At 36.4% G+C, this 25,089-nt stretch overlaps 5 protein-coding genes across 9 annotated transcripts in view; 4 read left to right on the forward strand and 1 right to left on the reverse strand.

The window, feature by feature from the left end:
* The first annotated feature begins 1,582 nt into the window (after positions 1-1,582).
* tmem176 (transmembrane protein 176) lies at positions 1,583-4,761 on the forward strand. The gene is made up of 6 exons (XM_016232897.1): positions 1,583-1,731; positions 2,585-2,695; positions 3,858-3,914; positions 4,101-4,247; positions 4,332-4,448; positions 4,619-4,761. Exons 1-6 carry the CDS (start codon positions 1,606-1,608, stop codon positions 4,643-4,645), a joined length of 585 nt encoding a protein of 194 aa, XP_016088383.1. The 5' UTR covers positions 1,583-1,605; the 3' UTR covers positions 4,646-4,761.
* A 1,626-nt stretch (positions 4,762-6,387) lies between these two features.
* On the forward strand, positions 6,388-9,132 carry LOC107552619 (potassium channel GORK). Of its 2 annotated transcripts, none has more exons than XM_016234543.1 (7): positions 6,388-6,488; positions 7,043-7,185; positions 7,476-7,571; positions 7,676-7,836; positions 8,448-8,531; positions 8,638-8,800; positions 8,893-9,132. In XM_016234543.1, the coding sequence occupies exons 2-7, from the start codon at positions 7,051-7,053 to the stop codon at positions 9,034-9,036; spliced, it is 783 nt and encodes a 260-aa protein (XP_016090029.1). In that variant the 5' UTR covers positions 6,388-6,488; positions 7,043-7,050; the 3' UTR covers positions 9,037-9,132. The 2 variants fall into 2 exon arrangements, with proteins under 2 accessions (XP_016090029.1, XP_016090037.1); XM_016234551.1 differs by lacking the exon at positions 6,388-6,488 and adding an exon at positions 6,819-6,900.
* A 611-nt stretch (positions 9,133-9,743) lies between these two features.
* On the forward strand, positions 9,744-11,917 carry tmem109 (transmembrane protein 109). Its single transcript, XM_016234561.1, has 3 exons — positions 9,744-10,345; positions 10,713-10,815; positions 10,908-11,917. The coding sequence occupies exons 1-3, from the start codon at positions 10,154-10,156 to the stop codon at positions 11,261-11,263; spliced, it is 651 nt and encodes a 216-aa protein (XP_016090047.1). The 5' UTR covers positions 9,744-10,153; the 3' UTR covers positions 11,264-11,917.
* Positions 11,918-13,153: 1,236 nt separating this feature from the next.
* LOC107551380 (uncharacterized) lies at positions 13,154-20,120 on the reverse strand. 2 transcript variants are annotated; one of them, XM_016232964.1, is made up of 10 exons: positions 20,004-20,120; positions 19,689-19,918; positions 17,066-17,112; positions 16,607-16,903; positions 16,235-16,519; positions 15,105-15,316; positions 14,795-14,893; positions 14,410-14,535; positions 13,951-14,055; positions 13,154-13,637 (listed from the first exon to the last, which is right to left on the reverse strand). In XM_016232964.1, the coding sequence occupies exons 2-10, from the start codon at positions 19,694-19,696 to the stop codon at positions 13,527-13,529; spliced, it is 1,290 nt and encodes a 429-aa protein (XP_016088450.1). In that variant the 5' UTR covers positions 19,697-19,918; positions 20,004-20,120; the 3' UTR covers positions 13,154-13,526. The 2 variants fall into 2 exon arrangements, with proteins under 2 accessions (XP_016088450.1, XP_016088458.1); XM_016232972.1 differs by having other exon boundaries at positions 17,066-17,146; positions 19,689-20,119.
* A 1,784-nt stretch (positions 20,121-21,904) lies between these two features.
* The window catches only part of tcirg1a (T cell immune regulator 1, ATPase H+ transporting V0 subunit a3a), a 15,311-nt gene continuing 12,126 nt past the window's right edge, over positions 21,905-25,089 (forward strand). For all 3 annotated transcript variants that reach the window (XM_016232937.1, XM_016232945.1, XM_016232953.1), the window contains exons 1-6: positions 21,905-22,098; positions 23,069-23,191; positions 23,786-23,864; positions 24,066-24,214; positions 24,316-24,411; positions 24,489-24,550. In XM_016232937.1, coding sequence (XP_016088423.1) covers positions 23,075-23,191; positions 23,786-23,864; positions 24,066-24,214; positions 24,316-24,411; positions 24,489-24,550 — 503 coding nt within the window. In that variant the 5' untranslated portion in view covers positions 21,905-22,098; positions 23,069-23,074. The remainder of the gene's footprint in view (positions 22,099-23,068; positions 23,192-23,785; positions 23,865-24,065; positions 24,215-24,315; positions 24,412-24,488; positions 24,551-25,089) is intronic.

Below are 25,089 nucleotides of genomic sequence, written 5' to 3' on the forward strand. Positions count from 1 at the left end.
CTCTTAGTTTAGTTGGGGAAAGGGTTAAAACAACATTAAAATACAGTCTATTTCTTGAAGATATAATTTTTTTTGCCCCCAAAAGGAAATATTCCAGGGCCCCCACATGAGACCTTTGACCTCAGAAAAAAAGGACCCCTCCACACACAGTATTACCAACTTCACACATTACTAACCAGTTAGAATTTATTTCTGGAGTATCTAAAACATAAGTTCTTTTTTGAGAAATAAGGTTTAGATGTTTTTTTTTCAACTTACCGTTTTGGTGAATAGTGTTTGCTTTAGTTGCCTCTTGACCCTTGACTTTAATTTTCAGTTAAAATAAGTTTCTCTTTGGCTGTTACAATAGTGTTTATAAAGCACATATGTGATGGCAAGGAACTTAAGGTAAAATCATTTAATGTGTCTGAGTCTCTGGTTGCATTTGATCAAAAGCTGTAGTTCTTTTATGAGTTTTATATTATTGCAGTTCTACGATACTACGTGACAGTGTGAGAAAATTGTATAAACAACTTTTAGAATTATGGGTTATAAAGAGGTTTCAAATCTGTCACTCATAGACATGAAGAATCAGCATGTGAATCTCAGAAATGGTGACAAAATATTCTGATAATTTTGATATGATTTTTGAACATCACAAAACAGAGCAGTAAAAAGTCACAACAAAAATAAAAGCAAATAGTAAGAATAAAAGAAAATACTAAGACAATGCAGCTGCATAATTTATTCATGTCGCAATGCATGCTGCTGGGAGCCATGGATGAGTTATGATTGGTGCACCATTGTTGAGAAAAAGTACTATATGGCACCTCTTATGGTTCTACATGGCACCATTTGACAAAGTGCTATATAGCGCCTGTAAAAATAGGTGCTAAATAGCACTAAAAGTGGCTCCCCTATGATTACAAGCCAAAGAACCACTTTTATGGTTATTGTTGAATATTGGTGCTATATAGCACCAGTTTTTTTTAGAGTGTACGATCACAAATACACATGATAACTATAGCAAGCCACTACACAATTTAAATGCACTTTTTAAAAACTAGTTTCAGGCATCACCAAAAAAATACTCTCATGAATACAGCTAGAAAGTATGTCACATGTTACTGATAAATATGTCCGGTCAAATGTAATTTTCATTCAAATACGCACCTCGAATGTCGTTTCTGGGAACCCTAGAAAGCTCTTTGCTGAGGGAAACAGAGCTGTTTATGAAGTGATCGAAGACGTTCAATAAAAGCTCCTATGGGGAGAAGGGGGCTGGACAGACCCCTTTTTTTGTGTTGCTTGCATAAAAACGCAAGGGTGGGTCTAACTGTTTTTGTAATACAGATCTTTCCGTTGGAATTGTTGCGCACTTAGAGATTCATTCAAGCAACAGGAGAAGGTCCAGCCAGTGGCCTACACAACAAACAAACAACTTAAAAGAACGCGCAGAATCCTTGCAGACTTTTTTAGGTCAGCCTGTCTGTCTCACTCATTCATGTGGAATTCCGCTCTGCGCGTACATCGAGTTTGTTGTACTTCTTAAAAGTATCTGGCATTACCCAGCTGTGTTCATTGTCGCATTTGTTATTACAAACTCCACTTACTTGAAAACGAAGGATGACTTTGACCGTGTCGACGGACCTGTCAGTCAACACTAGCCCAACTCCGGTAGAGGAAAAACTACAAGACAAACAAAAAGCTCTCCGGGACAGCATCGAGAAGGGGGAGCCCAAAATATTCGGGGTGAGTGAACGTCGTGTTATGGCTTCAATAATCATACAGGGCTCAGCCCAGGTTCTCATAGGGAGGTTTTCTGGCACAATTGTACATCTTGAAAGCAAATGGGGGTTCTTTTGTCTGATAATTTCATAAATTAACTTCACAATGCAAATGTCTTCTCTGTCACAAGAGAAAAGACAAAAGATTTGTATACCAGCAAATTAATAATGTGTGTAAATGTACATTTTCTTTGCACCTTGCATCTTGTCTTTATATCTGTACATAATATGCAATTATAGACCTCAAAATGTCTTAGAGCTCCTGATTCAGGGAACACGGTGATTAAAAACACAAACACTTTAAAATAGAATTTCCTCTAAAATAGTTAATTCTATATTTCCAGTATACGGCTGTTGTTAGGGGTTTATATTGGCCCCTGCATTTTTACCATTTTAAATAACAATTTTGCCTAGTCGATCATTTAATTAGCCTATACATTACAACATTTAAAATGATGTTGAATAATATTTCATCAGAAAATCTACATTTAAAACTACAAATATAGCGTAGTACATTAAATATAAAACAGTTCTGATTCATGTGTTCCCGTCTTATAAGATTCTGTCCTTAATATGTTTAATATAGTCTTGACTTTGTGTAAAATTGTGTTATTTGTGTAAATGTGAAAGAAGTGCTAAACACTGAATAATTATAGAAGATCATTTTTGTTTAAGATGCTATCAGAAACAGTTTAACATCATACCTCAGCTAAAACTGATTTAAATATACTCTCAGTAGATTACAAAAACCCAAGTTATATTTTACTTGATGTATAAAATTCATGCTGAGCCACCCCTCTTTTTTCTGTCTCTCATAGGTCGCTCAGATAGTAATAGGATTGCTGATCATCTCCTATTCTATTCCTCTGCTCTCCGCTGAGAGGACCATGATACTTAACTTTGGTGTGCCATGGTGGAGTGGCCTTATGGTAAATTACACTAATACGCTAGGACATGGTTATATAATAGTTTCTTTAAGGTGATAGCAAAGGATTTAAAGGGGTCATATGATGTTGCTAAAAAGAACATTCTTTTGTGTATTTGGTGTAATGAAATCTGTTTATGCGGTTTAAGGTTAAAAAAACAAATTATTTTCCACATACTGTACATTATTGTTTCTCCTCTATGCCCCGCCTTTCTGAAACGTGTCGATTTTTACAAAGCTCATCAGTCTGAAAAGCGAGGTGTGCTGTGATTGGTCAGCTATCCAGTGCATTGTGATTGGCCGAATACCTCAAGCGTGTGACGGAAATGTTACGGCCCTACCATACTGTGATGCGACGAGACAAAAACATTAAAACCCATTATAAACGAGGCATTTGTTGCATCCAGTTGGGACATAATTACGGATTATAATGACTTACACTGTCTTTATACAGTAAAGTTGCATCGCGCCGCGTAAACATAAAACCATGTCTGCATTTGTGATCGGAGAAATTACAAATAACAAGCGCTACTCTACACTGCTCAAAATTCGCGTTTGAATCGTCAGTGACAAATTCTTTAAATATAAAAAACGTACTTACCGACTGTGAGTCAGAACAGCCAGCATTGTAGTCTACTCTACCAGGATCAGGAAACAGTCCTCCATAAAATGCGCTGGACACATCTGAATATTTGGGTTGAACTGTTCTGGAACAGTGTTGTAAATACAACTTAACCACTGATTTCTAGTTGCTTTCACAACGAAACACACAGTGTCTTCACAACATGGCAGCGGCGGCAACAACAATACTACAGTGAGAATAAAAGTTACGCCTTCTTTCTTTGCGTGAACATTTGGGCGGCGTTATGCAAATCTTCCCACATCGTGACGTAGACATGTGGGGGTGTGTTAGAACGAGCCGTTTTAGGTAGGCGTGGTTGACTCTTAACTTTTATAAAGAATATCTCTTTGGATTTGAGACTTTAGTCTTTGCAACTTTACAGATCTTCTTTATGCACCAAGAGCTTGTAACACTCCAAAGAGAAAGGAAAAATTTAAATCGCATCATATGACCGCTTTAAAGGAATAATGTACAGTAAATTGTATATCCACCAACAATGGACCTATCACTGAACTTTATATTTTGTCTCTTTTTTTCCAAACAGTTTGTCATTTCAGGCGCAGCTGCAATAGCATTGGAAAAGTATGCCAACTTGAAAGCAGTGAGTTTGAACTTACAGCAAGACAGAAAAACTGTTGGAGCACATTTTAGAGATTGGCATATGCCGTTCTTGTATTTCACCCATAATCAAATGCAAAGGCTTCACATCAGCAGGCATATTCTGTATAACAGAAAATCCAAAATAAACAAAAAAGACAAAAATAATGAAATTTGCATTTGTCTTTAGGTCTCTGTTTGTTTGGCAATGTCTGCTTTGGCCATTATCATCTCAGTTATTGCACTTGTCCTATACTATGCTGACATTGCTTTCAATCCGGCAACCAAATGCCATGAGGGACCACACCAGATGTGTCACCACCAGTATTATGCCACTGTATGTATCTCGTACCCTCATATGTGAGAGTTCTGTTATATTAAACAGTTGTATATTTTAGTAAGGACTCTTTCTTTAAATAAGCATTTCAGCAGGGGATTGAAGGCAACCATCTCCATGTTCAGTATGGTCCAGACAGCAATGTCCTTTGCTTTTACAGTTATACAGTATAATCAGAGGAGGAACTTTACAGGCTATGCGGTAAATATTTAGTTAGAAAAATATTCTATTATATGTGTGTGCATGTGTGTGTGTTTTGTTGATTTTGAATTACCTAATTCATTATTATTGAAGTTATTCAAATTATTAAATTCTAAGTATGCTTCAAAGGTGAGTTTCTAATGCAGTGGATTTCTCTCCTTCTCTCTCAGACCATGACTGAATTACATCCTGCTTAATCCCATGACATTTCTGGATTTAAATCAGGTCCTATCCACTATCCACTTCCTATAGCCTACATGTGGTTTTTCTTGTTCCAAGTGTTGTTGTATTTTCGGTAAAACTGAATGTGAATTGTATACTTTTATATAAATAAACATATAAAGATTGTTTTTTAAAATTATTATTAAAGTTACATTTAAAGATAGTCTTTTGTGGTTTTATTTTACAACTTGAAACAGCACCTTTTTCCCATCATTCTTTGTTTGTTAGTTAGCCTACTACTTGTTTATTTTATTTATTTATTTTATTAAACTTCAATAAACACAGTGAAAGTACAGTTAGGACTACAATAATATACATGAAATCATAAAACACAAACAAAAAAAATAAGATGTATAGAAAATACACATACAGCCAGGGGGTGGGCTAAACAGTATGTAAATATATTAAAGGACTTACAAATAGAGACAGTCTTAATTGCTTTCTTATTATGTAAATAAAAAAATGTCTTAATATAAATTAGAATTTCTTTTGCAAGAACCAAAAATAAAGGACTGTTACTGTAGGCCTACTTACATTGTTAGTTAGCCCACTACTAGAAGAAACAAGACAGCTTCCGGGCAAATCGTCAGTCACATGACACTAGCTAGCAGTTTACCTTATTTAAAGGGGTCCTATTATGCTTTTTCATTTTTTCAACTTTAGTTAGTCTGTAATGTTTTTTGAGCATAAAAAAGATCTGCAAAGTTCAAAGTCCACTTCAAAAGGAGACATTTTATTTAACAGAAATCACTTTTCAAAAACTACAACGAACGACTCGTTTGGACTACAACTCATATTTTCCGGGATTTGTGATATCACAAATATAGACGAATGGGACGAGACCTGGTTGAGCTGCACTAGACAAGGCAACGAGTGTTATCACTATGTCTGAGACTAGCTAGCTACCTTTCCCAAGGCAGACGAACTTAGAGGGGTTACAATCATCCGGGTTTAAATCACGCTCAAATTGATTTGATTTTGACACAATATTTACACTGAAGCTGGCAGGCGGCTATGGTAAGGGCATGACATTTCCCAATCAGGCGCCGAGTGCTGCCAATCACAACACACACTGGCCCAGCTGACCAATCACAACACACACTGGCCCAGCTAAACAATCACAACACACACTGGCCCAGCTAAACAATCACAACACACACTGGCCCAGCTAAACAGTCACAACACACACTGGCCCAGCTGACCAATCACAACACACACTGGCCCAGCTGACCAATCACAGCACATTTCGTATTTCTGAAGGCGGGCCTTCGTTTGATACAGGAACTATTCGAGCCGTTCATGCCAGACTGGGGAGGAGAGGTGTTGTAATAATGTAAAATATGTGAAAAATAATGTGTTTTTCGAACAACCTAGTATGAGAGCCTGTTCTAGTACACCCCCAAAACAAAATCAAGACTTTGTAAAAGAGCATAATAGGACCCCTTTGAAAAAATATGCATTTTACGATGAAAATGCTTAGCTCATGAATATTAAGCGCGTTATGTGATATTCGCCGTTATGGACTGATTTTATGATGGCAAAATACCAAATTCCACTTTAAAAGAGCTTGGCCCACGAAATAGTAGTCAAAGCAAAAACTAACAACTAACTATATAAATAAACAAGCAAACAAATAAATAAATAAGAAGCTCAGAACACCAAACAACATACACACTAACGTTATCTATTAAATATTCATGAGCTATGCAGTCAAAGGATTCGTATGTTGGTTGCTAACAACACAGGCAACGATCCTCACTACAACAGAAGCGATTTATTTGCTGATCCTCTTATATATCAGTTTCTACTTGATTTAAGGTTTGTTTCTAGTCGCAGGGCAAGCGACTGTGCTTTGTTGTAAAGCTGAGGGAGTAACGTTAAAGTAAAACAACGTTACACAACCCTCATAACTTAGCGTCCTTTTGAGTTGTTGTGCTGTTAAGGGATAGCTTAAATCGGAGAGTCATAAATAATGCCATTACATGATTTTTAGTCAATCAAATGTAATAATATTGTAATGAATCGACTTGTGGAGCCCATTTACATTTGCTTGTTTTGGGCACTTACTAGCCTACGGTGTTTGTCAGTGACAAATCAGTGATGAAAAGAAAATTTAAAAAAAAAACGTAAAAAGATTAGGATTTCTTAGGAATAGGCCTACTTCAGTTGATCTGAACAAAACGTGTTTTTTCAAAGGAAAAAAATATGGGATTTATTTGAATTTTACACAGTAGGCTATATCTAGCCAATACAAAAGACCATACAATAAGTGTATAGCCTATATTGAATTTGGTTCCTGTGTGCATTACAATATTTCTAGAACTTTTCCTTTTAAAACTAACAAATCACCTCGCTTTATGTCTCTCTCATAGTTTCTGTGATGCAGAAACCAGCTGTGGTGAATTCCAGCTTCAAGCCCATCATCATTAACAGAGTGGTGGTCCGAGACAAAGAGTTTCTGCATAGACTGGGCAAAGTGCTGAAACTTAAGTGGCTACTTGGCAAAGAAGTCCAGGCATGAATAGACTCACTTGCCTACAGTGCCAGTAACACAATAATTGACACATTAATTATTTTTTGTAGGCTGGAAACTTTATATTGAAACTTAACATTGATTGTACAGACCTGTTATTCAAAGGAATAACTGTCCAGACAACTTAAATGTAATATTTTACATCCATAGCTTTGATTCCATCCCGACTTCAACCAGTTTCACCTGTTCTTTGATAATATGTAAAGTTGAACTTTATATGAAACGTATTAATATATGTCCGTTGTGCTTGAAATTACTCTGCTATCTCTTAGATAAGGAGATCGCTTGTTGACAGAATCATACCGTGTTTTGCTTGCGTAGCTGTGGAAAACAATGATTTCTTCTCTCTAAGCGCCCTCCTAGAGAAGGTTATTAAACTTCAGGTTTCCTAAACTAAAATGGTAGACAGCAAAAAATTAGAATTCAAACCTATTTTGTACCCAAAGTGATTTCTTTATTATTCATTTAAAAGATGGATGCCAATTGCGGAACCTATGACGATGTCACACCTCTTCATACAGCCTGTGAGTTTGGGAACTTAGATATGATTAAGTTCCTGCTAGCAAAGGGAGCATCTCCTCATAAGGTGAACCGTTTTGGACACTGCCCATTTTACATGGCCATTAAGAGCAGGTATTTACAGTACACCTCTGTGATCTGAAATCAGTTGATTGAGCTGACATTTTTGACTAGTAAAGTATGTCAACTTCTATTTCATCTATGTGTATGTGTTGCACCTGTCTGGCCTTTAAAGAGTGCTGCAGGGCCATAACCTGGAAATGAGTGAGCGTTTCAGCACTTCCAGTTCCATTGTGCTGAAGTCAATAGGGTTTTTGGTTAAATGTATGAAAACTTTTAAGAAAAACTCTTATCTTTTTAGAAAATGTTTTCACATTTTATTCTACAACATAAAATACATCAGTAATACCTCCTTGTTTTCTTAATAGGTAATTATTTCAACTCACTCCATCTACCCAATCGCTCACTTTTACAGCCTCATCGCACTCTCTCAAACTATTCAGACTCAAATTTTCAGGGAAAATGAGGCCAACTTCCGGGTTGGCCTACATAAATGTCATCACTGCAGCCCTCTATTGACAGCTGCCCATTTCACAATTGGGAATTCTAGCTCAGTTTAATTCAAACTAACAATAGGGGGCAGTAAAAGCATTTGTACATGCTCAGCTTGAACATGTCAGTGTAACTGTGTTGCCAGCACATACATAGACTGGTGTTTCTTTTAGGCGCTGTCATGCTGTCAAACTCCTGCACATGAAAGAAGTCACTCTTAATCTGCACCCTGTGAGAATTGCCATGGAAATGATCCAGTGAGCATTAATCACATAATATCTCACTACTTCCCCTTGTAATATGCTTTATAATATATTTTTATGTGTCTATGAGCTTATTTTTGTGTAACCTGTCACTCTACAGAGCGGTACAGAACAGAGATTACCCTCTGCTGTGTGCCTGGGCTCTGTCAGGAGTCGACATGGACACTAAAGATTATGATGGACGGACGGTAATGCATGAGGCAGTTTATCTTAAAGACAAGTCTATGATCACCAAACTACTGGAATATGGAGCCACGCCACTGGTATGAACTACTATCTGATTGGACAGTACTATTTTTTTAGGCTTTTAATGTTTGTTAAATACATCCCTATTTTTTAACCTGTTCACTCTTAGGAGAAAGATGTGTGGGGACAGACAGCCATGGATAACGCTCGAAATGAGACAGCAATAATGGGTCTTTTTGACCCTATTTTCACCGTGTGTTGCCCCACTAAAGAGGACTATCTGCTGTATAAGGCAAAACATGCACACAGATAAAAAAAAAAAAAGCAGTCTTTTTGTCAGCATAATTCTTATGTATTTGTGACTTTCTTTCTCACTCTGCTATTTTTATGTATATGTATGAGGATAATAAATACACTGCTAATAAATAATATTAAATAAACTACTAATAATACTAATAATAAATGTATACTACTAAATGTGCGTCATGCTGTTAGCTTATGGTGCACACAATAGTCTCTGCTTTGTTTTTTTACAATAAAGGTAGGACACAAATTTATTCGTCATTTTTTTCTGGTATTTTCAAACGTTTACTAAAGGCTAAGCTTGGTCTTTCACAATTCTCCTATGTGACCCAGGACCACAAAATCAGTCATAAGTCACAAGTTATCAATTTTTCTTTTATGCCAAAAATCATTAGGATATTAAGTAAAGATCATGTTCTGTGAAGATATTTTGTACATTTCCTACCATAAATATATCAAAACTTGATTTTTTGATTAGTAATATGCATTGCTAAGAACTTCATTTGGACAACTTTAAAGGTGATTTTCTCAATATTTAGATTTTTTTTGCACCCTCAGATTCCAGATTTTCAAATATTTGTAGCTATCTCAGACAAATAGTGTCCTATACTAACAAATCATACATCAATGGAAAGTTTATTTATTCAGCTTTCAGATGATGTATAAATCGATTTAAAATGGACCCTTATGACTGGTTTTGGGGTCTAGGGTCATATGGGATCAGGTCATGCGACGATTCTTCTGGCTAAAGACCGCGCAGTCTCGAGTCAACGGTAGGCGGCAGGGTTGCTCCTTCCAGGGAGGAAAGAGGAAGCAGGCATTGCTCCGGGAAAAGAAACGCTTTATGGATTAGTTTCGTAAAACCCGGGTTTATTAGTGAAGGATAGAGCTGGCATCCATTGTAAGACCGTTTCTGATATAAAATGCCCATCTTAAACTTCATTTAGTAATCCCCAAGCGGAGACGCCTTCAATGTCTTGACTCTTTCCATGTAGTGCAGGACCTCGGTATTGGCCGTTAGTTGTTTTCAAGTTGTTTCTGTACCCGTTGTTTGCGAATAATACGAATACGAGTTTAAACACTATTGCGCCGACGTGTTATTAGCGTAATTAAAGGCACTTTTTAAAATGGGCCAGTGTTTCTATTTTATCACAATTATACTTTCAGTTTCATATCTGTTGATACCGTTGTGCCACTCTTGGGGCGAGCAGTCGAGTCCCCTGCAAAATGTGCGGTCCATCATCACAAGTTTGTCCGAGGAAGCCCACAGTTGCCTGGTCTCTATATTTGGTGAAAAGAGAGTCGACCTTTCTCTCAAGGTGAGCTTACATCGTAAAAAAAACTGCACTGTGTAATATAATGCTGGCTCTGTGAGAAACCAAGTGGCAACCAATAATAATAATAAAAAAACTATCATTCAGTGTAATATTTGTAAACTTTCTCGTTGTAATATCACGGAGCTCTGAAATGCCAGGGAATTGACCTTGACGCCAGCTGATGAAAGTTGAAAATGGCTAAGAAAAGTGAAGGTGGTTCTCAGAAAAGCAGAATTAGATTCATTTGCCACTTGGTTTGCTAATTTGCTAATGCAACGTATATTACTACATGATGCTTGCTGTACTGGCAAGTTATTTTCTTTGGAAAAAATAATGATATTGTATTTTTTTTTTTATTCATGGACATCAGTTTCTACAAAGTGGTGTAAAATGGCTGTCAGTTGCTGTGGCATCAGCACTTAATATGGTCAACCAGTATGTTACGGAAATCTTGAAATCAGCAGGAATTGATGGTAAATATATAGAAAATTATACTTGAAAGTTTCAATTTATTTAAACCAAAACACATTCTCACATGTATGTTTTCATTCATGCTTTTATCCAGCCAAGCTACCTTTCCAAAAAGTTACTCCGGAGGGAGTGATTTTTGTCGCTCAGTGGGCCCTTCTGGTTGTTGTGGCCTACTGGATAATATCCTTCATCCTGAGTTTGGTTGTTGGAGCGATAAGGCAGGCTCTGTGGCTGCTGAAGGTCACCTTTGCCATAGGCATGTTTGGATTGATTCTCAGCGACACTGGAGCCTCTGCAGAAACCACAGCGATAAGACTAGCGGGCCTGGCTTGTGTTTGTTTCCTGTTTGGAATAGGTTCAACATCTGCAAAGCCAGATAGGCACCTCGAGGAAAAAATCAAGATGCTGGAGAGACGACTAAGAGAGATGGAGAAAAACAAAATGGATTGACGGGGAAACTCTTGTCAGACCAGAAAAAAACTCATTTTCTTTTCTCTTTGCTGCAGTTGTAAATCCAAGGATGGAATCCAGCATGATATTGTGACCCTGCAGTAGAACCACATGTGCATTTTGTTTATCTAAACTTGGAAGGTGCTTCAATGTTCCAAGATTATTGATTCTCAAGTAAAACATGTCTTCGGGTCCCATAGCACAATTGGATCTAGCATTCGAGGGGTTTCATTGTTAACCAAAGGACAGAATCGAATGTTCAAACACAGTTTCTAGGGTCTTAAATTACAGAGAACAACAAATGTCTTTATACTGCATTTAATCATGTTTTTGTTGCTTAATGCATTATTCAGGGATGTGATGCACAGGGCAACAGTACAAAATGTATTTAATCGATTCATTGTAAAAAAATTGTTAACAAAAGCACTGTCCGATAAATGGTCTTCTTGGCAACAGTCCACTGTATTTTTTCCATGACTGTTTTGGAGTGAAAAAATTTAAGATGAATCCCTAAAGTCACAAAAACAACATTTGCTGTTGCAAATAACTGAAAAATTGCCTCGGCATTCAGTCTTATGCAGATGTAAATCCTCTGCGCAAGGTCCAGAATCTCCACCATTTTATTTATTTTATTGGAGATGTTTTTTCTTTATTTGTATTTTTTAAAACCCAATTCTGTATATCCCCTTGAATCCAGTGAAATCTTTTGTGTTAGAGAAATTACTGAAACCTTACTGGTTGCAGTGTCTGTTTTGATAAAATCCTAAAGATGCATGATTCTGACTATGTGCAGACATTAAAAATAACATGAATACGGATTATGATAATGATGCTTATTGTCATTCTTCTTATTATAGTTCAAAGTGTCCATAGTGCAATATATAACAAGGGAAATTGCATTGCCAGTTGGCACTATAGGTATGTCAGACAAAAATACATATGAAAATATGAACAGTAAATGCAATCCTGGTGCAGAAATTGAGAGCAGTATTTTGTTTTATTAAAGAACAATGGTAGGCTATTTTATTGTCTCGATATACATTTTGATATGAAGGGCAGTTGAAATAAGGCATCTATATTCAGCTGCAACATGAACCATAATATAAAATGTCACTAATATTTTACACATCAAGATTCAAGTATAAATATTTTGTTTGCAGCATTTGTTGTTTTATTCCAGCTAACTAGCAGCACTATGAAAATGCCCTAAAGAAATGCAGCTACTGGCATGGTAGTTGAGAAAATTCACTGAAACACTATGTTAATGCATTTAAATTCACTTACATGCATTAATAGTAACATGCATTATATGTATTTAACCAAATTAGCCATAAATCCTGTAATTGTTTCACACATGTGTCAAGATTCCTGGGGTTTACATGATGCTGTTTAAGCAGGTAAACAAATAAAATTGTATATTTTAGTTTTCTCAGGTTACAGGTTTTTTGTTGTTGCACAACTCTACACCTCTCAGGAGACTGAGGTAAGCATATACTGTACATAAAAGATGACAAAAAAGTAAATACACTACTGTCAATAGTGTATGGACATCTACACAACAACATTGTACAATAAAATAATGGCTTATTACATGCAGTTCTACACAAAAGTATAGAATATAGCCTCTTTAGCTTGACAGATGGAGGTATTAGATCAAGTGAAAATGGTGGCTCAGCGCTACCTTAAAACTGAACTTCAGGACAGGCCATAACTAGTGTGTGTTTATGGATATTGCTTGGTATTTTTATTTCAATATACACATTCACTATCAACAATGGGTGTCGCTGAAAACATATTCAGAGGGCGAATCCTTAATCGATTGTCCAAATATCATGAGACTGCATCATATGAAAACATTTTGCTGAAAATATGGAGGTAGCTTTTTTTTTCATTGGTATGATTCAACAGCTTTTTCTACTGCTACTAGAGCAGCAAGAGAGTGACATGAAGTAAGAAAAAAGACACTTATTTGAAAGCTTTTTTTTTTCATTGGAAAAGAGTGTTAACAGGGATTTGAGGTACAGTATGTAATATTTTTTTTAAATATTAATTGTAATATCCTTCTATTGCACTTAAACTAGACTGAGTCCTGAAAGAATATGTCTCATTCTAAACTACTGAAGTAGTAGTTTTAAGGTCCTATTAGTTCTCAGGACTACAAGAGTATTCTTCTTTTTAAGGCTTGGATTTTGCATGAGTGTATTGAACAGCTAAGTGTTTGTTTCTATATCCCTTGCAGTGATAATTCAGGATTTTGGAGCAACTACAGAAAGTTGCTGCCAGAAGACTTTCCTTTGTTAATGTCAAACTGGACACCAGAGTCACTGGAGTTAAGGATATCCGTGGAAATGCTGCTCATAACAGACGGCTGCGACTAGAAAAAGACAGGTAAGAGTGTGAGACAGAGAGACATTGGGAATATGAAATGTGTCAAAAGGCATAAAGCTTTACTTTTTCTAACATTCATTTTCAGCAATTAGTTTTAAAAATGTCAAAATGTAACGTGAAGAGGCTGTTGCTGTAAGCTTGGACAGTTAAAAACTGTATCGGAAATCAAAGCAAAACCTAAAGTATGGCCCCAGAAAAGTTTACTCACAGGCTGATGTTAATAGAAAAAAATAAACAATAAATACTATCATATGACCCTTTTAATGATTTAACAAGGGTAGAAAAATATTAGGTGTTACCTCAGGCTGAGGTGTGAGCAGTGGTGCAGTTGGCGGCAATTCATTCATATTCATCCCTGTGGGTTCAGGCCCAGGAGGAGCACTGTTCATTACTGGCGTATAGTTCTGAGAACACACACAGTATCATGTTATATATACACATGTATACTTCCATGTTATACAAATGTATATACACAAACAAGCACATACACACAAAGCATGACTAAATTAATTTGTATGGATATTTTAATGCATGTGACTTTGAAAAAAGTAACAAAGAAAAAAAATAGTAAATGTACATTGATAAAAAAATTGATAGACAGACAAATATTAGTAGAATTGCAGACACTTAACCCGGTGTTGTCCCCTTCAGAACCATTAATGCATTTTAAATTGCTTTTATCTTTACACATTACATTACAAATAAACACATAGAAATAAATGAAAAGCAAAGAGATTTGCCAAAGATTTTGGATGTACCACAGGTGCAGAAGGGTTATACTGGGGCGGAGGGGCATTCCACGGGGGCGGCTGAGCAGGGGGAAGTCCAGGTCCAAAGTCAGGAGGATAGACAGGGTTTTGAGGCACATACTCAGGATAAAAGCCCTTAAAAACAGACCATGCACAAGATTGATTTTTACAGTTGAACTTAAAAAAAAAAAAACTCTTTACTGGTTCGAATAAACTTTTTAAAAACCTGCATTATTTTCCCATTCTGCTATTCTAGAGCTAATTAAACAATTTAGAACTTGTATTGAAAAGTTTCAAAAGTTGCTGCCACCTCAGGATGAACTTTTTGTAACATTCCTTATTTGTCACTTTGGGTCGAAGGAGCTGCTGTCAGTCTCAGTGTATGTGAACTCACATGGTTAGGAGGAACAGCAGGTTGTCCGCTCGACTCTGGTGGATAAGGATAATGAATCTGACCTTGATCTGGATGAGGCGGATAACCAGCGTTGTAGCCCTTTAATCAGAAACAACAAACTCTTAATAGTAATTACAATGTACACCAGCTACAATCACTAGATTATTCTAATGTTGCTTAGCATGGTTCTGTCACAAAGAGTTTACAAAGTGTTTTTTTTTTGTTCTTTATTGATTTTGTTTGCCTTTTAGAGAATGGATAGTAGAGAATGGACAGGAAAGTGCAGGGAGAGAGACAGACTCTATTTTACCTGGCCAGGATCTCCAGGACCAACAGGAACAGTCACAGTGTTGCTGCAAGGTATAGACACTGGTTCGGTGTTGGACTGCCCTGTTTGTGTGTATGATTTAGATGTCCGACACCTTTTGCAGATTCTCTTTCTGCAGCAGAAGCAGATTCCTCCAGGAATCCCAAGCAGCAGTAGAGCTATTAGACCTTTATTAGGGGCAAAGTCATGTTGATCTACAAAGATATTTGGAGAGACGAGAGAAGAACAGGCATCAAGAGATGCATGAAACCCAATTCTCTGAAATAAAATCAGCAAATTGTATACATAAACATTTTATTTGAATATACACTACCATTCAAACATTTAGTCATCTCTTATGCTCACCAAGGCTGCATTTTTGTATCAAAAATACTGTAAAAACAGTAATATTGTAAAATAATATTTACAATTTAAAATAGCTGTTTTCTATTTTAATAAATTTTTTTAATGTCATTTATTTTGTGATGGCAAAGTCAAATTTTTAGCAGGAATTACACCAATTTTCAGTGTCACGTGAATTTCAGAAATCATTCTAATATGGTGGAATGTGGAAAACTTAATACATTTTTTGCAGTATTCTTTAATGGAATAAAGTTAGGCAGAACATAATTTATTTATTTGAAATATGTAAGAAACCATAGTCTGCCCCGACCGAGATTTCACTTCACAATAGATGTTTGATCATGTTCATTTCCCAAAATGGATTAATTATTATAGAGAAGATGAAAGTCAACAGTTGTGTTGTTTCTGCGCCATTGGGATGATCACATCCTGAGCAAATGGAGACCAATTGTCGAATGGGAGCGGGTGTGGGACACTGAGAACCTTCTCAGACAATGGGGTGTCAGAACTTCATTAACATACAGATCACAGCTGTTACGACAGGAGCAACTTCATTTACATTAAGGGTAGTAAACTGTAACTGTATGAAATGATTGAGATTAGGATATTCTGCAATAAGCATCTTCATCGAGATCTTTGATGTCCTCATCAATTTTTCTTACAAATAGAAATGTTACAAATACGTTTTGATCAATTTAAACTGTCACTTAATTTATTTTAAAAAATGTGTCATTTTAAAATATTTTGAGGGAAAAAAAATGTTTCCTTACCCACTAGTATCATTGTATTGTTTGAGACGAGTCTTCCTTCGAGATCAGTGAGCTCGTATCTGCCTAAATCTGATGTATTTACATTGAGAATCTGAATGGTTTCGCTGTTCACTTTAAGCCGGTTTATGTAGTCTGGGAGGTTCCGTCCCACAGGAACGCCATTCTCCAACAGGGTGACAGATGAATAATTGCTGTAAAAGTGCAGTGTGGCATCACTCTGCTTGAGTCCTGCTAGAGATATGCTCAGAGTTTCACCTGCGATACAATCAATGACTTCTCTGCTGGCTGTAAAGGAGAGAAGGACAGATAGTGAGGGTATGTGGACAGTCACAGAGATATTATTCTGAGATAGAGGTTTAAATTACTACTCACTCTTGACCGTCACTATATAACTTGAGATGGTTGAACCAAAGTGATTGTACAGGGTGTAGCTTCCCTGATCATCAAACGTAACATGTCTGATTCTGAACGTCCAGCCCTCAGTGGCGCTGCTCACTTCGCCTTTACTGGGTTTATTTGGCCGGAAAGAAAAGCTTTTGTGTTCCCAGATAGTAAGTTCTTCACTCTCATCAGCACTAACAAACTTCAACCACTTTGTCCTCTCAGGAAGATCCAGAGTTAACTTATGGCCGTGGATTACAAGCCTCTGAGATATCGCAGAGACTGACACTGAGGGAGAAATGTTCTTTAGAGTGGCAAGATGAGTAGGAGTACTTTTGAACTGGCAGTAAGCATCACGTGTAGGCTGTTTATTTAAATGAACACATGCTTCAACTTGTCCTGTTATTCTTGTGCATGTTCAGTATGGTTAATAAGCAAATGTTGTAATACCTGCACAAATAGCAGTTGCAAGGAGGGTCCAAATACTCAGCATCTGTCTGAGAAAAGATATACCAGTATTGCAGATAGATTCTGAAAACAAATTACATTAAAACATCAACCTGATTGTCTTAAACAGGTTAAGCCAATATGCTTTCTAATAATCGGAATAAATCAGATGCCATATGCTTGCATTAATCACAATTTGGAGTCATGTAAACACTTTGTTCAGAGTATTCCCACGTTCTAAAAACACTGGTGTAAAAAAAAAACAACCGCCATTTGGGTTGATTTTAGCCCAACGGCTGGGGGAATATAGGACAGAACATGTTAACATATGCCTGCAAAAATCTGAATTATGGGTCGTCTAAACACCTTGTTCAGCGTATCTCCTGATCATTAATTTTTTTGTGCGCATGATATTAACCCTATAAAGCTATAACGTTTCATTTTTGATACATGAATTTCTAGGTTTTTTAGGTCTCTAAATTATCAGCATGATCAAAACTTTGCAGAAAAATCTTTTGTACACAATCTCTTACATACCTTCTGTCGTCTGCTGGATAGTTCATACTTTTTTAGTATGTACTTTTTTAGTTTTTTATCTTTAAAGTAAACCTGTGAATACTTTTTATATTGTTAGTAATATTTCAAGACAATGAATCTTACTTGATTATCCATTCACTTTTTTTTTTTTTTAGAAAAATCATGGTAAAACGTATGAAATATGATACATCAGGCTTTTAAGGAATGTTTTACATCTCTCAGTCATCATTGTATTGCACTGCATTATGTTTTTGCCCTCACAATAAAAACTACAGAGATTTGATCATAAAACTAAGCATTTAAATATCATCCTAAAACATAGTTTGGGAGATATAAATTGACAAGTTACATTTATATGCATTTTATGTAAGTAGTCTTACAAGTTTACATTACAATCTATAAGAATTTCGTCATACTTAGGCCTGTCGCAATAATCAATATATCAACTTATCGCGCAATATATGTACATGACCTCAATAATTTTTGGTGACGCAATATATCGCCCATTATATTTACTTAAAAATGAATGTCACCATGTTTTGTACATTCCACTTGCGCCTGTGTCTTTTGCAGCTTCTCGTACATAACGTGGTGTAGTCATGAGGTGCTTGTTCAAATTTTAAAAATGCTTCTACAAAAAATGTTTCATCTGCAGATATGGTCTTGTTTAGGGATCTGTGCCTTTGTGCATACGGACATCTGACTGCTAAGTAGTGATTGTGTTTGTCAGCAATAGTGTGCACCCTTAATTTACAGAGAAAAGAAGGTCAGGGAAAAATCTGTAGATGGAAAAATCCGCATACAAGTTCTTTGCGCACTTTTCTCTTTTTCCTACTTGTTAGTTTGCACTTTTTGTTAGAAAATGTTTATTTACTATTTATTCAGGTTTTTTAAGGTATCTAATATTTTGATACTTAATTTCCATGATCTAAATATTCTTCAAAATTAAAAGTTTGTTGTCATTTGGAAGTGTGTAGGCCTTCTTGCATTATTATGCTGTTACATTATGATTATATATTCAGTGGCATAAAAAGGTCTTTAAAATGACAATAATATCGCTTATCGCAATTATTTCTGGGGCAATATATCGCACAACAAAAAGTTGTTATCGTGACAGGCCTAGTCATACTTTTGTGGCCATAAAAACAAAAAGATCTCCACCAAATAGCATTGCTGTTTGGGCCTCTGAATAAAATCAATGTGTGTGTGAGCCTCAATATATGATACAAAACATACATGAAGATTTTTTAAAGAGATCTCAAAAACAGCTTAGTTATTTGTGAAAGATTCAAGATCAAGTGTCAAACCACTCCAGGCAACCCACCAAACTCATAACTTCTTCAAAATGCACACTGACAGCATTCCTCTGCAAGTCAGTACCCATACAGTTCAGCTGCAATTCGTGCTTTATGCGAAACTAGGAAACGTTTGAGTATAGTACAGTTTATACGGTGCATATTAATTAAATAGCCTGGACAGAGGATGTTTTGAAGTAAACCGGAACGCCCACACAAATGGCGGCTGATGCCTTTGTAATGGTCTGCTTTCCTAAAGGGCGTTAGATTAAATGATTGGGCCAGATCTTCCAAAAGCAGTGACATCATTATGTTACGCGCGAATGCACGAAATAATTCGATTTAGTTATGCCGAGAAGCGCAATAAATGAACGAAGAAACAACAACAACAGGTTATCAAATCAAATAATGTCGATATAGCTTACTCATGTATGAGACGCAAGTCTGCGCTTTTAAGATTTTGGTTTCATCTCAACATATGCTTCGAAAAAACATAAACCAAAAAGCAATGGGAAATGTTAGCAACAACTAACGTTAAAGCAATGTTTGACTAAATATAGTCACCTATTAAAAATAGGAGGGTGACTGTGTGACAAAAAACGCGCACGCGCCTGCATGTGGATTAGCCTAATTACTTTTATTGTAAAGCGAAAAGAGAAAACGGATGTATTAGAATTTAAAACAACATTGCATAAGGAAAATAAGCTTTAAATCGCGTAATGCTAGCGTTAGGTTATTTTCGCAAATTTAACAAAGATGGTATTCTTCACCCAAAACGATCATGGCATACTCACAGTTTCATTAATATGATGGCTGTTTCCGTTGTAAATGTCGGATTTAAGCGTGTATCAGAGCTGTAATGTCGGTAGGAGTGTCCTGTGGGAGTCTGGTGGAGTTGAACTCAGCCCTCTGCTGTCGTGCGGACAAACCGCCCCGGGCACATTCCGCTTCTTTTGTCTTGACCAACTTGGATGCAATGGACGATTTATGCTGTTGTGAGTGTTGATGTGTGTGTAGGCTTGGGCTGAGTATTTCAAAGAAGAAAATATCGCAAGAAATGTGGCAAGCGTAGTCTGCTCATCCCTGCTTGTGAGAAATATGATCCATACCTAAAATGTCGAAGAGCAGATCCGTATATTGTTCCCTAACTAAAAGTGTGGTAGGCTATAACTGACAATTTCCCTTCATTGCCATTGACTATTTGTTTTCTTGTGGAACGCTGATTAAGCTTTAGAATATTTTTGGAACTTCAAGTAAATAGCCAAGTAGCCTTGGCTTTAACACAAGAATTTGATGTTGATTTAGTCATTTTAAAATAAATACAGGAGTAATTAACTGAGTCATCACACCAATGAATTAATTTTATTCCTCATACCTAATTCATATTCCCAATTATAGAGGAGCCTGGGATTGGACCATCTATTTATGTTAGTGCTCCAGCCTTCAGCTGTTCCTTCTATATTTTTTGTAGCAGCTCTCCATTCATAGACAATTAGACATTCATATCAAGCCCTAACAGAGGACCACACCAATTCAGGCTGGCAGGTCTGCATAAACAAACCCAACAGGATACATATGTCAGAGGCGTGGCTAGAGGACTCCTGCCCTCCCAGCATGCATCTGTCTCGGTGCAATGTTTATGCTCATGAGTACTTTGTGGGAGGGATGCATATGCCTTGTTGGAATACAAATTTAACAATTAAAACATAAAATGAATGCTTAAGAAACAGTAGTATCAGTCGAGTGATTATATAAACTAAGTTTCTAAGGACGTTTATGCTATATCTCCAGTTGTTTTCATAAAGAGACCTGCGAAAGAGTTGTTGTATGGAAGCTTGTTTCTGCCATGGGATTAAAAAAAAAAGGTTATTGCAACAATTGTGAGTTAACATCTTGTTAACATTCCGCAATTGTGCATTCCTCACAATTCTGAGAAGTCGCAAGAAAAAATTGAGAACTGTGAGATATAAACAGGCAGTTTTTGCTTCTGAATACGGTTTGAAAATGAAAACTTCTGCTTCTGTGATTTGACTGCATATTTAAACTTTGAACATTGTCTTTGGAGAATATGGATTCTGGTCTTTTTAGACAAAAATGATCATTATCGTGTAGACATAAAGTGGTAATTTAGGTGTTGCCATGCTGTCTTGTCATATATGGATTTCACAACAACCCTTTTTATTTCACATAACTTTTAGTCTTAAAGAAAACACAGAAAAGTCGATGGTATAGTTCACAAATAGTCTCACTAAATGTTAAAGGTGTTTGTACTCAAGTCCCTATAACTTTCACCTTCCTACCTTCCATGTGATCCTTCAGTCTATAGTGCTGTATTTGTGTGGTGTGTTGCCTGTGCCAACTGAATGCAGATCGTGAGGCTGCTGTGATTCTTTATTCATGCCAGCATGAGATTACCAGTCAGCTCCTCTAAGAAACCGGTGACTAAAACACAGCTTGTCTTCCTCATGCTAGGAGGTGCTCTGTGATGTGATATGAGATTTGTCTGAAAGCCATAGTGGTCAAATTCTTGCTCTCAGTCAGTGGTTATTGTCATACAGTTTACATATTTACATATTGTCATTGCTCCTCCTTTTATAATCTAATATATATATTATATATTACAATTAAAAATATTAAATATTAAAATATATCCTTTCCATTGATTTTTCCAAAATAGAAGGGGGAAAATACAGTGCCTAATGTGTTCAGAGCTAATAATGTAAATCGAAATGGTTTACTTTGATGTGGTTGGATATCTTACATTTGCCATTATGCAGATATTTTTTTATCTATTTTAATTTTTTTTATTAATTATCTTCTAATTCTATTGAAATTGTATTACATTTTAAAAGGATTGCTTCTCTCATAAATGCATTGCCATTTGTAAATTTATTAATTTCACTATTTATTTTGTTACTAGAAATGGTCAAATAAATACTTTCACCATTTAACTGGCATGATTATTTCCTCTACAGGGATTGAATGCGTGTTATTCGAAGCTCTTGGCTTGTTGTGTGCTGTTGCAGGTCTAATTCAGTGGCTGAATCACATGGCAATGACTGGAGCTGGAGTAATGAGAGGCCACGAGCTCAAAGATCTGCTGTTTACCTCGCACAGCTTCAGAATACAACCAACCATGAGATCAAATTGTGGATAATTTTTTCCCACCACGATCACCTTGGATCTATCCATCTCTCGTATACGGTAAGATCGGCATGCAGTATTTGATGCGCATTTGAATTGAATTAATTCAGAAAACATTGAACAAACTCATTGAAACATAAATTCTATAAATACCGTTTTATATAAACTATAGGTGATTCAGAAGCAACTGAATCGCGTTTGTTCAGTTCACACCGTCGGCTTTTGTTTATGTAGCTACGCCACGCTTCTGCAGTAACGGGACACTGTCGCTATTAGTAGGCTAAGTGCTCTCCGACAGACTCCCATCAATTCCCATTATTCCACATTTTCATTAAATATGTAAAAAGATCGCTGTAAATGCTTTTAGCATGCACTGTGCTGAAAGACAATTAATATGTCTCTTTATATAGATTTCTGGTAAATGCGAGAAAATTCCTTTGCTGCAATGCTGTATCATATAGCCTACATTTATAGGCTAATTATTGTTTATAAAGGTGCAACTGTTTTAATAAATTATCTTTCATTGCTAAAATCCTTAAGAGCTTTCATTTTATAGCATTTAACGTTACATTTTTATTCCCAAATAATGTCTATGTAACGTTATTTTTCTTAAAGTGCCGATCAGATGCCTTAGCTCAGATGAGTTTCAGATTCCTCTAATTGAGATTCTGTTTCTCTTTCACGACTTTATTCATCACATGAGCATGGGTGAATCCCCTGTGAAATCTCAATTAGATTACCAACTAACCACCATCACATGCAACTGATCAGTGCACAAACCCTTATGCATCAAAATGAGAAAAAACACAAGCTATTAGATAAATATCCCCTATGCACAATAATGACCTTTAGTTTCATTGACACAATGTAAACAACATTAATAAGTACAAAGAAATGCAACAAATAAGCACACTTGTCACTTGTTTTTCAATTTGCACGATATATGGATATTCTTATCTCTCAGTTGCTTTCATGTTTTCGTAGTACTGTTTATTGTTGAGGTCTGATATTTGAACACATTATATTTCAGGCTATCATGGGATGCCTCTTCCGAAGTGAGGAGATGTGTCTGGTCCAGCTCTTCCTCCAGGCAGGTTCAGCTTACAACTGCGTCAGTGAGCTTGGGGAGCTGGGCTTAGTCGAATTCAGAGATGTGAGTTTGATGGATACATACTGTTCAGAAGCTTGGGGTCAGTTTAAGATTTGTTTTGTTTTGTTTTTCAATGAATACTTTGATTCAGCAAGGACACATTAAATTGATCAAAAGTGAGAGATAAGAATTTTACGTTGTTCTAAACGCTGTTCTTTTGAACTTACTATTCATCAAAGTATCCTGAAAAGAATGTGTCACAGTTTCCACAATAATATTAAGCAGCAACTGTTTTAAACATTTATAGTTATAAGAAATGTTACATATGCACAAAATCAGCATTTAGTAATGATTTTTTGAAGGATCATGTGGCACTGAGGACTGGAGTAATGACGGCTAAAAATTCAACAATTAAAAATATATATATTAAATAGAAATATTATATTACAGTACAATACAATATTACTGTTTTTAATAATAATAACAATAAAAACAGACGTGGTAAACATAAGATACTACTTAAATATTTTTTAAATCTTACTGACCAAGCTTATGTCTACAGATAAAAATCTGTGCTCATACCCTGCCATCACATTTAGTCTGTCTTGCTTGGTTTTATCCCTCTTGTTCTGTCTCTCTTGAACCCAATCCTCTCAGCTGAACCCAAATGTGAATGCCTTTCAAAGGAAGTTTGTTTCAGAAGTGAGAAGATGTGAGGAGCTGGAGAAAACCTTCAGTAAGTCTCTAAAACTAACCATTGTTTACCCTTATTATTCTGTAACCATGAAATATTCGCCTTTCAATGTCCAGCTACCACTACAGCAAGTATTATATAGTTATTTGAGTCATTCTCTGACACTCATCATGCATCATATCATATCATATCATAATCACTGTGCACATCCTCAACATGTTTTCCTCTCCCTCCATTCCTCAGAGTATCTGGAGCAAGAGATCAGCCGTTCTATCTGTCCTCCTCTGAAAGGGCCTTTACCTACAGCCACACCAATCCCATCAGCCCCACAGCCTAGAGAGCTGCTCTCCATTGAGGAGGAGAGCGAGAGACTGGCCAGAGAACTCAGAGAGGTGAGAGGAGAAAGGAGGAGAAGTAGGCTAAATGAATATCTGCTGTTCCAGAAAGGATATCATGTAGTGCAAGTGGTGATCTTGACCCAGTTTGCATGTAGGTATCAAGGAACAGGGACAGTCTACGTAACCAGCTGACCCAGCTCAGTCAGTACAGAGGGGTCCTGAAGCAGAGCATTTTACTACCAACCTCACAGGTAAAAATCAGGCTCTTAGCATGCTTACCTTCATGTCTCTCAGATATCTACCAGTACTTCTCATAATGTTCCTCAAGGTTCCACCTCCAACTCTTGAGACCACAGCACTACTGGACAGCAGGCAAGATATGCGTTTGAGGTGAGGACAATAACCATCTAAAAGAGAATGTGATGAACATTTTAATATTCTAAAGAACTTTTTTCCATTCTGAAGTCAATCTCAGTGTATCATTTTGAATCTCATTGAAAATGATCCATGGATGTTAAAGGTTCTTCATGGAACCTTCAATACAAATAAAGAACCTTTATTTTTAAGAGTGTAGTGAGAAACAGAAATGTGAATTTTATGGTGTGGTCACATTAACCATTGTTCTGTAAAATGTTCTGGGCAAAATGGGGTCATTCTAATAGAAATCTGTGCATTTGGGAATTTCACTTAAGCGCGAAAAAGTTGCCCTCGCAGATTTTGCTCATTTTCAAGTTGAATTCACCACACTGACCAATGGAGTTCTGTGTGAGCTGTGCTTTATACATCTCCAGGCTATTGACAAGAGACAATGAACCTTTTTCCCCACAGAATATCGCTGAAATATCACTAATGTAAGGACTTCTTTAGACAAAATTGTCTAAAGTCACTTTCAACTTGAACATGAACAAATTCTGCATAGGAAACTTTTT

The sequence above is a fragment of the Sinocyclocheilus grahami genome, unplaced genomic scaffold, assembly GCF_001515645.1.
Source record: "Sinocyclocheilus grahami isolate Dianchi unplaced genomic scaffold, SAMN03320097.WGS_v1.1 scaffold17.1, whole genome shotgun sequence".
NCBI classification, from domain to species: domain Eukaryota; kingdom Metazoa; phylum Chordata; class Actinopteri; order Cypriniformes; family Cyprinidae; genus Sinocyclocheilus; species Sinocyclocheilus grahami.

What these genes read in the sequence shown, in the direction of transcription:
- LOC107551380 (XM_016232964.1), bottom strand. An exon ending in TTATATAGTGACGGTCAAGA is followed by an intron (nt 16,520 to 16,606) that starts GTGAGTAGTAAT and finishes TCTCCTTTACAG; the next exon opens with CCAGCAGAGAAGTCATTGAT. An exon ending in ATAACCCTTCTGCACCTGTG is followed by an intron (nt 14,056 to 14,409) that starts GTACATCCAAAA and finishes GTGTGTTCTCAG; the next exon opens with AACTATACGCCAGTAATGAA.
- tmem176 (XM_016232897.1), top strand. Translation starts at nt 1,606, where the DNA reads ATGACTTTGACCGTGTCGACGGACCTGTCAGTCAACACTAGCCCAACT. An exon ending in ACCACCAGTATTATGCCACT is followed by an intron (nt 4,248 to 4,331) that starts GTATGTATCTCG and finishes TCTTTAAATAAG; the next exon opens with CATTTCAGCAGGGGATTGAA. An exon ending in GGAACTTTACAGGCTATGCG is followed by an intron (nt 4,449 to 4,618) that starts GTAAATATTTAG and finishes CTTCTCTCTCAG; the next exon opens with ACCATGACTGAATTACATCC.
- LOC107552619 (XM_016234543.1), top strand. Translation starts at nt 7,051, where the DNA reads ATGCAGAAACCAGCTGTGGTGAATTCCAGCTTCAAGCCCATCATCATT. An exon ending in TAAGCGCCCTCCTAGAGAAG is followed by an intron (nt 7,572 to 7,675) that starts GTTATTAAACTT and finishes TTCATTTAAAAG; the next exon opens with ATGGATGCCAATTGCGGAAC. An exon ending in TACATGGCCATTAAGAGCAG is followed by an intron (nt 7,837 to 8,447) that starts GTATTTACAGTA and finishes TGTTTCTTTTAG; the next exon opens with GCGCTGTCATGCTGTCAAAC.
- tmem109 (XM_016234561.1), top strand. Translation starts at nt 10,154, where the DNA reads ATGGGCCAGTGTTTCTATTTTATCACAATTATACTTTCAGTTTCATAT. An exon ending in GAGTCGACCTTTCTCTCAAG is followed by an intron (nt 10,346 to 10,712) that starts GTGAGCTTACAT and finishes CATGGACATCAG; the next exon opens with TTTCTACAAAGTGGTGTAAA. An exon ending in GAAATCAGCAGGAATTGATG is followed by an intron (nt 10,816 to 10,907) that starts GTAAATATATAG and finishes GCTTTTATCCAG; the next exon opens with CCAAGCTACCTTTCCAAAAA.